This window comes from Leiobunum rupestre, chromosome 8 (assembly GCF_980474605.1).
Source record: "Leiobunum rupestre chromosome 8, qqLeiRupe1.1.hap1, whole genome shotgun sequence".
NCBI lineage: Eukaryota > Metazoa > Arthropoda > Arachnida > Opiliones > Sclerosomatidae > Leiobunum > Leiobunum rupestre.
In genome coordinates, this window is record NC_143391.1 from 33627335 (window position 1) to 33640404 (window position 13070).

At 36.0% G+C, this 13070-nt stretch overlaps 1 protein-coding gene across 1 annotated transcript; it reads right to left on the reverse strand.

Annotated features, from left to right (window-relative positions):
* Nucleotides 1-1078: 1078 nt before the first annotated feature.
* LOC149933257 (uncharacterized) lies at nt 1079-12035 on the reverse strand. The gene is made up of 9 exons (XM_090156248.1): nt 11948-12035; nt 4180-4245; nt 2987-3182; nt 2648-2925; nt 2276-2576; nt 2048-2212; nt 1811-1981; nt 1533-1758; nt 1079-1341 (listed from the first exon to the last, which is right to left on the reverse strand). Exons 2-9 carry the CDS (start codon nt 4236-4238, stop codon nt 1172-1174), a joined length of 1566 nt encoding a protein of 521 aa, XP_090012374.1. The 5' UTR covers nt 4239-4245; nt 11948-12035; the 3' UTR covers nt 1079-1171.
* Between the last annotated feature and the right edge of the window lie 1035 nt (nt 12036-13070).

A 13070-nucleotide genomic window follows, 5' to 3' on the forward strand; every position in this document is an offset into this window, starting at 1 on the left:
ACCAACAGTTCTTTGTTACAAATACATTGACCCACCGTGTTCCAGTCCTTATCACATGCTTATTTTGTCATGGGCTCTTGGTCTATAAACCCCCAAAACATAATTTCAATGAGCTGTAAAGGCAGTTGGAATTTATAATTTGTAGCAGATAAATATTTAAACAAAATTACGAAAAAAGAAAGGGCTGTAAATAAGTGACTATAGTTCAGCAAAAATGGCTACATTTGTCGATATGCCATAATCCCCTTGGCATCTAACATTTTCCCAAAGTAGAAGTAAATATATTCTTTAACAGAATTTAGACTTTGCCCTCAATTCTAAATTAAAATCTTGAAATTGAAAAAATGGTACTTACTCCTTCTGTCTAAAAAATGCATTAGATAAAAAAAGTAAACAACACTTCTTACAGAAAAAAAGTGCTTCCACAAATAAAAATTTAACATTCCCTTAGTAACTTAACATAGTATAACAATTGTTGTGGCTTTGCTCAATGAATTTTTAAAATCTATCAGAAGTAAAAATTTAATAAGCGCATGCTGCTGCTTCGCTGTTTGTTCCCTAGTCGTTCATTTTGTCGTTGTTCGAATATCCCTTTGCATATAGGTCTATATGAGCTGGATTATATTTTTTATATAGATTTATTTTTATTACAACCATGATGGCCCCAAACCTAATAGTCCAAAACTCTTTCATAAAATCTAAAAAGAACCCTGCAAGGAAACTTAATTAAAAATCAAAACCACCCAACTTATGAGAGCACATATTTCAAACTTTTTATAAAAAACTACCCAAATTTACTTAAGACTATCCACCAAATTACGCTATATCCTAAAACAGGGTTGCCATAGAGTAAAATTACCTTAAAAAAATGTCAAAAGAAAATTAAGTTCCCTGACTCTCATAAATTTTTAAAACTCCCTGACTTTATAGGCCCATTTTAAAATTCCCTGACGTGTGGCAACCCTGTAAAACTAAAAGCCAATGCCAAAAATATATAAAAAAAAAACTTAGACACGGTTTAAAAATCGCCCCTAAATGTTTCAATACAATTTGAATAATTCAAAGTTCATACCCCAAAACGGTGGTCTACATAAAATATTTTTATTTAAAACATTCTACACATGGCATAAATATTTCTTTACAATAAAAAACTCAACTAGTTATAAATACATTATTGTGTCAGACATTTTAATTGCGATCCCAAGTGTTCCGCATATTTATCAGTCAAATCTTCTCTTAATTTAGATAAATGTTTATTCAGATCTTCAGCTTCGTTAATTTCATTAAGGATTAATTTGTTTATTGGCCCATGATGTTTTGAGTGTGATATGACAGAAAGGGCTATTTAACACAAAGTTAATAGGAATGGTCAATAATAACGAGAATGTATTTATTTATACCTAAGGATAATTAATTTGTTAAAGTTCAATTGAATTTATGAGGTTGGTTGAGAGAAATGCAGAAAACAGTCTATCCCAAAGTATAAATAAATACATTGTGATACCCAAATATTTTTCTAATTAAATCTTTACCAGGATTTCCCAAAAGGAGAGACATATTTGGATTTCCTTCACTGACTTGATCTTCAATGATTTCGGCAATAGCTTTAAGCTCAGCAACGCAGACTCTCAATTCCCTGAAAAGTTTCTTTTCCAAGGTGTAACGTTCTTCCGCATCAGTAGTAACCAAGCTCAAACTCTTGACTTTCTCCGCAAGTCCCAAATTATCTTCCAAAAGTTGATTTCTCTTTGCATCACCCTAGATTACAGCTCTTTAAAAAATATTACTTAAAATATTAATATTTATTTACTTCTTTCATTTGAGCCTTTAAAGACAAAATGGTTTCATCTTTGAACCGCAGTTCAGTTTTCTGAGCCTCTTCAAAATTCTTCTCTTCTTCCAAACTTTCTCTCAGAGCTTCAACATCTTTATTATATTTCTTTTGAAGAGCATCATTTGCTCGTTCATAGTTGTTCATTTTCTAACAATTTAAATTATTATTAAACTAACACCTCCAATTAACAAATAATATAAACAGTGAAGTAACATTTTTTAGTAGTTTGATCTCCGCTAAAAGATTGTCCCTTTCTTGAACTACATTTGCTTGGCTGTCATCTTTCCCAGAATTGTGATTTAATATGTACTGATTCAAGGTACCAATTTTGCCCCGATAACACAAATTCTTCTTCTCCAATTGTTCTATGAATAAATTCTGAGAAAATAAAACAAATTAGTATTTATGGAGTAAAGAATAATTTACATTTAATCATTCAACCTTTTTTTTCAAGTCCTCTCTAACATCATTTAATACACTATTCAGTTCCTTATACTTATTAATGGTGTATTCTTTCTCGGATTCCAATCTGGCACAAGTTTTTTCCAGATTTTGGACTTGTTCCATTGTTGGAAGTAGTTTGAGGTAGTCATCAGTGGATAAAAGTTGCTGCTCAAGCCTCTTTAGCTGACTTTCTTTTTGTTCACACATGATTTTATACATAAGCACCTCTTCATTCTGTTGCATCTGATGAGTACAAACTGGTTGATGAGTGAGCATCTCGTGAGAGAGTCTACGTGGACTTGAAAAAAGGAAGACTCATTATTCATTCTTAAAAGTAGAAATTGAGAAAAACGTTTGATATGAACATACAGGCACTCGGGGGTTCCCAGAGTGTGTTCATTGGAACCAACATGAATTTCAGGATTAGGATAATGGTGATTTTCCATATGGGACAAGCCACCGTAGACTCGAGTATTCGATGGTGATCGCAGTATTTGTGTTTGGTGGTTCATTGGCACATTGCATTGTCTAGAACTCAAAACTGGAGCTGAAGGCCAATAGTTAAAGCCTTCTCTTGATTCCAAGTAAAAATGAGGTATACTTTGAGATCGGCTAATTCCAGTGTTAGATGAGGCAACGTTCAAATACTAGAAAACCAAAACAATTTTCGACATTTATGTCGCAAGTTCTTAAAAGCCCACCATTTACCTCATAATGATTAGAATGATTACGATATGAACATCCATGAGGAGATGGTTCCAATTTCTGGGTGACATTCATCCCTGGCCTAAATGTAGTGCTGGAAGATTGATTAGTAAGAGGACTGGACCTGCTTTGCCTGCCATTCTCCATGCACTGCCTCTGCATCTCCCTAGGACTTGTCGTCTGCATTTGGCGTGATAGTCTAATAGAAGTGCCAAATTAATATAAATTAAGATCACTATAATGATTAAAAGACGTGCTTGGGTGAAGCAGCTAAGATCTAAAAGAGCAATTTCCAAACAGTGCATTTTATATAAATAATTTGGTTTTTACTTAAAACACTAACATAGATAAAGATAACTGTTCATTTTTGTAAGAAAAAATTTGCTGATTGTCCACTTTCTTTATTATTTTTTTTTTTAGGATAAGCTTTGGAAACATTTTTAGAAAATGGCGCGAAAGTGCTGCCAGCAGCCAGTAAGCTACCTTGACACAAACTGGCCTGTGCTATGGAGAAAAACGTTTGATATGAACATACAGGCACTCGGGTATTCCCAGAGTGTGTTCATTGGAACCAACATAAATTTCAGGATTAGCGATAACTTTGCATTACAGTCTTTGCTTGAAACAACCCGTCAAACGCGAAACTCGGTCTGATTTTCGCTGCTTTGGGCTATGGAACGGGGCAATGCAAATAGTGGTTGTAAACTTTAAATTAAACAAAACAACCAGCTAACTACACTGCCAAATTCCAATACCAGAATAACAATTTATGTTCCCAATCCCCACCCACCAAACCAGTGATATGAGTCGAATACGTTTGTTATAATTATTCTATTGTGTAATGTTTACTCATATATTTTTTTTTTGGTATAATTAACACTTCCTATATTTTAAATGCAAAACGTTTAGTGAGAGCTATTCGTGAGCGAAACGAGTAGCAAAACCTTTGACCTTTAGGTTTCACCAAGGAGAATAGGTCATTGGTTCCACGCTCATGTAGTTTTTGCCATAATTCCTTACTCTTTGCCATTTAATGATGACGTCTGCTTGTCCACCACCTCTAAATCATTCCGAGGATACCGAAAGAGGAGTACGTAGCCATACATTACGGTTGCGAATTCCCAACACAGACTCTACAGCGGGCTTCCGCTCCATTATTGAACCATATTGTTCCTTAACTTGCAGATGCTCTTTACCTAAAGAAGTTTTTTTCTTGTGAGAACCATTGGGCTTCCGGAAGTGTGCTGAAGACCATCTTCGTCCTAGGATATAATTATTTTATGTCAATTAATGCCATTTGTATGTTTATAAATTATGGTTGTTTGTTTGTACTTTTTTAATATAATCGTTTAGTTTTTATTCACTGGTCTTCTTTAATTACTGACATTATTATTACGATCTTTTAACACTCTAGACAATTAAGTTTATTTTCCTAATTATTTACCCCCTTTACTCCTTTTGATTTTGCGTACAATAAAGCCGGGTTAAGTTTGGAAGCTTGTATTTTTGTGCTCTAGGCTTGTGCTTTAATAAATAAATATTATAGACTTATGGAGCCATGGAGAAAAGTGAAGAAATCGTGTTGTAAAACAATTTTAATACGTCACCATGATACTTGGTCTTTTTCGCGCGTTAAACTGCAAAATGACATGAAAACCGTAGAATCTAAAGCTGGTCGATCTCTCTCTGACGGCATCATCCGATGCTTACCCCTCTTTTTTTCAGCACCCCATTCTTCGCCAATACCAAGGTGACGCATTGAAATGGTTTTACAGCACGACTCCTTACCTTTGCTCCATGATTTAATCATATTATAGGTTTATTTTGTAATATCGCGGAGGCTTGAAAATCTCCCGCCAGCGATGATAGCGCCCTAAGGGCCTGTTGCAAATGTATGCTTGGCAAGGATTCGACCATAGAAGTTATATTGACAAGTCCTAGAGAAATATACTTTTGCAACAGGCTCTAAGTCGGCCATTTTCGGTAGTAGCATCAGAAGTTTATAATATATTCTTACGAGAAGTTTCCATCTAAAATAAAAATTACATTTTCGCCAAATCGCGGATGTTACAACGCATTACGACTAAAAAAATTCGCGTTTATTTGTGCCTAACGATGCAAAAATTACACTCCATAGGGATATTTACTTACATAAAAATCATTTATTCCTGATGCAATAGTTTTAGAAAGTTAGTGTATGATGTATTTTGAAGAGCTATATAATATGAAGGGGCGTTCATAATCGTGAATTTTTGTTAGTCAATTTATAAGTAGTTTAATTGATTTTCAATAAGAAACTGTTTATCAAACCTAAAGACGAAAGTTTGAAACCTAAGCATTACAGTTTGAAACCTAAGCATTACAGTTTGAAACCTAAGCATTACAGTTTGAAACCTAAGCATTACAGTTTGAAACCTAAGCATTACAGTTTGAAACCTAAGCATTACAGTTTGAAACCTAAGCATTACAGTTTGAAACCTAATCATTACAGTTTGAAACATAAACATTACAGTTTGAAACATAAACATTACAGTTTGAAACATAATCATTACAGTTTGAAACATAATCATTACAGTTTGAAACATAATCATTACAGTTTGAAACATAATCATTACAGTTTGAAACATAATCATTACAGTTTGAAACATAAACATTACAGTTTGAAACATAATCATTACAGTTTGAAACATAATCATTACAGTTTGAAACATAAACATTACAGTTTGAAACATAAACATTACAGTTTGAAACATAAACATTACAGTTTGAAACATAAACATTACAGTTTGAAACATAAACATTACAGTTTGAAACATAAACATTAAACTTTGAAACATAAACATTAAAGTTTGAAACCTAAACAGCTTTTCAGTGTACCATGCAATATCTCTATGAACATGAACTCGTCATTCCGTAAACTACAAAAGTCAATATTGACATGATTCCTCCGCGCTATCCGTTTCTTGTTACAGCTTGAATACGTAAATTACAAATATTGGTGATTTATGTTACTTATGGCAGTACCAAATACTGGCGATTTATGTGTGACTTATAGAAGTACGAACTTTACCTGAACCCAAAAGCATGCGACGGCTCTATCAAAAAAAGTTAACAATAATGCTTCAAAAAGCGCTTTTAGGTGACAGCACTTTCCGGGAAAGGCGAGTTGTCTGCCATCTATTGGCTTCCCGAAACCACGAGTTTAATAAGTTAATAATCACGTTATTCCGAAAAGACAATCAACGCGAGAAGCTCCCAATTTACCACACCTTATAGGCTAGAGTTTGATGCTTATTCAACTGGTTTTGATTATTACGCTAATTAACGACATCTAGTGCGAGCGAATGCAACTAGACAGGAGCCGCTACTGGCTTGACCTTATCTGCTAAGGTTATACTCCTTTAAATAAAATTATTGAAGTCCATGCTTAAATCATCCCTTCTGGGATTCCAGCTCCCAGCCCAGCTCCCAGCTAAATGGGCTACAGCCCAGGGCCCCCAGCCAGTTTTGGGGCCCCGGATAGGCCAGCCATACAGCCTCTACTCTAGGGATAAGGGTTTAGTTGGTTAAATATTATTTATGCTCATTTAATATTATCTATCTTTTAGTTACGTCTAAAGTAATTTGACTCATCGCCATATCGCGTATCATACGGTACCAATAATTTCTAAAACCTAACAGCGAGTCAATGTCAGTAAAAATCTTATTTTCAGTAGGCCTATGTTATACTTTGAAATTAAAAGTTTTCGTTTGATTATTGTGTAGTTGAATTTAGACAACGTACATACAAAGGCTGACCGTTAGGGTTCGCAAACGCAAAGGTCTTAGGAAATAATTTAGCCCAGGGCCCCAAAAGGACTTAAGACGGGCCTGTCCCAGCCTAGAATTCAAAACCCCTAGGACTTCCATTAATTACCTATAGCTGCTATCCTTTTAGTCAGTCAAAATATGAAATTTTCCACTCAGTTCTAAAAGCTTTCTGTACCATAGTTATATTCCAATTTGCAGCTCACCAACAATTTTTAAAAATTTTGGTTATTAAAAAATAGGAGTATTGAGCGATTTTGGTAAAATAACATTGCTCTAAATACTTTAATCTGCCAGATTTTAATGGGACCAAATAAAAATTATATACATCCAAATTTGATCAGTTTTCAAAGAATATCACAATCTCATTTAAAAATAAGTCTAACTTAGGTAAATTCTGAGAAAACGGAATTTATCTCTGAACCCCTAGATAGCTTCTCCCTGGGCACCGTAGCACTGCTAGGAATACCATCACTGCATTTTTTCTTTGCACAGGCCCCCCGGAAAAAATATTAATTTCGGTCCCTAATGGAGCCGTAACTATTGGACAAAACTATACATTTTAGGGGATAAGTATACGTCGTTTGTTCCAAATCGGGCCCCGAAGCAGCATGGGCCCCTGTAATTTGAACCAGCTTCCCCATCTCTTGTTGGGCCTGTACATAATATATATCAAAAGTAAAAAATTTAGGGCACTCTGAATGTTTATTATAATATATATCCCTATCCCAATCCTGCTAATGTTATTTGCTTGAAGCACGTACCTTCAAGCTCTCGCTTGTTATTTTCTAAGACTTCATGGGGAAAGAATGTTTTTACACATGTAATTTTTACATTTTACATCGTTAGGTAAATTTGGAGTCGTGACGCGGTGTATGGTTCCGAGATTTCTTCCTCGAACCTGCTAAGCTACGCGTTTCATTTGAATGGCCTTGATCCTCAGCTTTTGGTTCAGATTTTATGAAATTACTTTTCATACGATAATTCGATTAATAAAAGCGGTACGTCTCCTTGAATTATCCCATTAGAGATCCCATGTCTCTAAGACTAAAGCCTGGTTTTCACTAGGACAAAAACGGCACAACGGTGAGAGTCGACGCAAAAATATTGCATTAGGCCTAACCGGAATTTTTCGCGTCGACGTTCACCGTCGGGGCGTTTTTGCCGTAATGAAAACCAGCCTTTAGAGATGCGTATGTACTTATCAATAACCGATTTAAAACCATCGGTAAATTTTGTAAGTACAAAAGCTAGAAAATTATGTTGACCGATTACCCAAAACGGTCTTGGTTGAAAGCGCTACAGAATTTCATCACTTTGTAGCAATATAGCCCAAAATGAGCTACGTTTCAGTGACCATATTATCTCTTAAGGTGATAGTTCAAGAGGTTGTCACGATGGTAGATCCGAGGATAATTAATGTGATTAGGATAACATTGTGATAAAGACTGACTGAAATTTCGTATTAAGAACAATTCATTTTTAATTGAAAACTAAATAGTCTTACCAAAGAACCGAGTTTTAGCAAATATTTTAAATTACTCTTAAAATACGTTACGAATCCTACCGGATGTCCCTTTTAATTATTCGAGATTGTTCTAAATGCAATTAAATAAACTACCCTGCGGTTCTAACGTACAGAAGAAGTAAATTATATCTTAAGAGATATAGAACGTAGTTTTCAATGGGCGGGAATTTCCCGTCAAATTGCGAAAGCATACATTGTATTATTCAACCTACAAATGTAACATTTTCAAATGGAACTACAAAGGTACATTTATTTATTAATCAGCCATATTTTCTAAGTTGAAAGTCACTATAATAACGACTTTGAATAAACGAATTTTGAAAAATGCAACGGAAGTCTGTGAAGGCACTTGTTTCAAGCAAATTACATTAGTAGAACATACAAATGAACATTTATTTATAATTTATTACATTAAAACTCGTAATTATAACAATTCCGATTAAAGTAAGCACCCAATTTGGAAGGTTGCCTTCAAGTAACTGAAATTTAAACCTAACGAAAAAGTAATTTGGCCTTTATTATAAACGCCTGGATATACTCGTATTGTAATACTTTATTGAAAATTAACTCTGGCATTATACACTTTACTGAATTATCTCTAATATTAAAAATAATGAAATAGAAAACCAAATTAGATGACCATATTGCATTTTATTTTATAAAAAAATGTACAAAAATACCAATTATCTTGAAAAAATGAAAAATTTACAAGTTGTACAAAATCGAAGATATATTGAAAATAGGCTCGTTATTAAACAGGAAAGATAATTTACAAAAGAATTTAGTGCGGTGGCATGCGAGTGAGAAGAGAATGCGTTCAGAATTCTACATTCCAAATTATGCATTTACAGTTTAGCCAACTAACACGGTGTAAGTGCAAACTTGGAACGAGACTTCAGTCGCCCAAAATAAGAAAGCGGAAAAAGTGCAGCATGCAATTAGTAAAACTGAGAAAGTGCATCGAAGTGCTAAACGTTCCAATGTTAACATCATGCAAAAGAAATATTACCAGAGAAAAAAAGGAGAAAAACGAAAAATATTTAACTACAATTGGCGCCAAATTAAACGCTAGAAAAATCGTGCAGGGATTAATGTTAAATTTAAGGAAACAAAATAAAACTATACAAAAATTACCATAATTATGATAATTAAAAATAATACGAAGGGAATTAATTAACGACCCAAAGGACTAAATAAGTACAGTTGAAAATTGCGCGATAGCCTTTGACCTTTATACAGTGGTATAAAATCGTTAAAAGGGAGTACGCGCTTCGGAGAGAAGGAGAGAGATATTTCCTATTCCGAGAAAATTGGGGGATCTTCCTGGAAGATGCAACCAGAGAAGAAACATAAGGAATCACTTATCATCCCTGACTAATTCTCTCCGAAATATATCGGCTCCCCCGTTAAGGGGAGGTGAGTGCTCTTAAGTAGAAATTGGAAAAGCATTAACAAATGACATACCTTTCAAATTTGCTTTTCACCCAGGAATGCTAAGTCTTTCGGTTTTTCCCGATGAAACGATAAATGACTCGTAACCACTTACTTCCTACATTGGGTGAAAGAGGGACTTTTAATACCGCGACTCATCACTTATTGAGTTCTCCGGTCGGCCGCTTAGACTTAAGACGACTAAAAGTATTATCCTTGTATACCTTTTTGCGTCCTTTCACTCTGCGCAAATGAAGAACGAGAAAAATATATTTACGAAAATAAAGGTCTGACGGTAACGAGGCCTAACTGAGATACCACCAGCTGTGTTCACAATGGGTTATAACATGTGAACCCAGAGTGGTACTCAGTCATACCAACCAAACATTATATTATCGTTAAGTTACGATAATTATCGATCCAACGCGCGTCCATTTGAAAACAAAAGTAGTGTACAATCTAAGGGCGAAGAAACGTATTAAAACATTAATTGATCGAAGGTAGATGGCAATAAATACGGATCAGAAAAAGCCGCGTTTTCCGCTTTTTAAAACGCGTACTTCTTTATTTTATAATACGGCCTTCGAAACGATGTAAAAGAAGACGTTCCGCTATGAACTAAATTTAAAGCCTTCCGCGAACAATAGGAAAATATAAAGTACGCTCGAAATCTGATCCGTTAAAGCCACAATTACGTTTTTTTAAACTCCGCAAATAGAAGGAAAATAATACATTACCTTTTTTGCGTAGTAGAATCTTCGTTGGAAATTAGCAATGGGGTAATCCAAGTTACTTGGCGCATTTGTTTAAAGACGGTATACCACGGAGGTGGTCGATTGAATGATATAACTACGCAGCGAGAGTAGCGTTATTATATAGCCATGTTTGGCCTCAGGTACCGCCCATTTTCTTATCAGAAAAAGGTGATATCGATCTCGTTACCTTATGGAACCGTATTGAAATAGATACGCGTTAACAGAACAAAAAGCGCGGATTCCAACGAAGACAAAATATTCACTTATTTCTGGCTTATCTTTTTGACCCTGTTAAGTGGCTAATTTTTTTGTTATATTATATCGTTTAAACAATAGCGATTTCGATAGTTTTCGTCATTGAAAAAGGGGGAGGAGGAGGGTGAGAAACGAAAATTATCGAGGGAGTTTTAGTACGCTATCGCTTTTCTGTTCTACAAGCGCAAGTTGGGGAGCGATTACCGCGAAAAAATGACAATAGCGAATACACCAACGCGAATTGTTCTCCGTTCCCATTATCCGCTAATCGCCCGCACTTGTAAAAATACAATAGCACTTCCACATCAAATTGTTTATCGACATTTCACTCATTATTATTATCCCCTCTGTATAATGTCCGATGTCCTAATAGATCGTAATACAAATTCGTCGCGGGGGAAGGGGTCATTTAACATTCTTGAACGAGAGCAAAGGCTGGTATTCAGTAGGGCAAAAACGCCACGACGGTGAGCTTCGACGCTTAAAAATTGTATTAAGGCTGGTTTTTACAAGAGCCAAAATGCCCAGACGGAGAGCAAAGACGCAAAATATTGTATTAGGCCTAACGGTGATTTTTTTTGCGTCGCGCCGTTTTTTCTGTAGCGAAAACCAGCCCTAACTGTAGGATATTTCGCCTACTTTTCCGTTTTCTCCCGATTTTGCTCAATTTTTCTTTCTTTCGTAGCTTACGAAAGAGATAATGGCAACATAATTAAAAAGACCAAAATCGTCGACTTTCCTAAAATTTCGACGGCCAAATACAGAGGTTTATAGCCTAGGGGAGGCAAGATAAATAAATGAAAGGTTTGAACGCGGAAGTGGGAATGGGGAAAAATATTTTCCTGGATCAAGTCCAGCGCTTCCAATAATAGACGAAAAATCTCCTTTCTCTGATCCATTAGATCAAAAGTGTATAATGGTAGGTGTTAAGACCGTTTATCTAAAGCTAGGCCTACAATAGACCAATCATCGCGTTTTGCACCTGTTTCTCTCGCGTAAAGAGGTGATATTGCGTGGGTGGACGTGGAAAAGCCGAAATGGACCTCTACAGCGGAGAGAAGTCTTCCAATCGTCTCTAAGCGTTGGATAAAAGCAAACATTTCCGCCGAAGAAAGAGAAACGTAGCGGTAGACTTCTAGGCCAACGGAGAACGCAAAATTTCAAACCGCAAAATTTTAAATTGTTTACTTAGTGGCGTTGGTGGGATGGAAGGGGATGTAGTTGAGAAGACGCTCGCCTTCAGTCGTGCTCTTTCGGATTCCGAGATATTTGAATAAATATTAGATTTTTTTTATACGTTTATATTTATATGGCGTAACAAATACTCCTACGCGAATTTAAGAGATTTCTCGGGCCAAATTCATTCTTAGTCGGCTCTTTTCGGTTTGGGTAAAAAGGCAGCCACTGCCCCTCGCCAGCTGTAGAACGGTGACGATCCAGTGGAGAAGAATTACGTGATTTTCGCAAAGGCCATGCGCGCTCGGCAGCCAGATTTCAAGTTCAAGGCCAAGTCTCTTCGACGCAATCCGGAACAGCAGCCCACTTTCCCTCTCGCTCCGCCAAAGCGCCAGTGACGCCTAGCGGTAGGGACCTACAAACCCACTAACATTGAATCTTCTAGAGAATCTATAAAACAAAGTACGGGTGTTTAGTACGGCGACACCGGAATTTTTCGTTAGGCTTATTATTCAGAAAAGCTTCTCGTACCATCTATAAACGCGCAAAACTATAATATTATAAACACGTCGCCAATTAAAACATTCTACCAATCTAATCGTAATAAATATCGCGCAATTAGGCGAGTCGAAAGAGCGACGCATTTTTCATGGTTACCCCGGTTTTTCCACCAACTCAGCCTTTCTTATTTTCGACCGTATTTAAGCCTATTTTCGATTCGGAGTTTTGGTCTCCAGCAGGTATAACTGATTTAAATTGCCATTTTAGGGAGGTTCGAAGAAGTAAGAAGGTTAAATTTTCTGGCGTATGTAGAAAACTAAAAGTAAAATAAAATGCGGAGAAGGAGGAGGTGAGGAGGAAAAAGAAGGTGCGCAACACTGCGACGTACGACGCAGTTAAAAGGCGTTGATCATCCGCTACCGCCGGTCATAACAACAGTACATGCGCGATTATATAGGGGAAAATAAAAGTGGAAGGTCTATTCCTATGTCTCTCCTTCGCCAGGAAATTAAAAGCGCCGAAATTCGGATGACGAAAGAATCAGCGAACACGTACACTTCAGCATTCGGGGAACTTTTAATTGGCCATAGGTCACTTTTATTTCCACATTATTAAGATATATGATATACGTGAT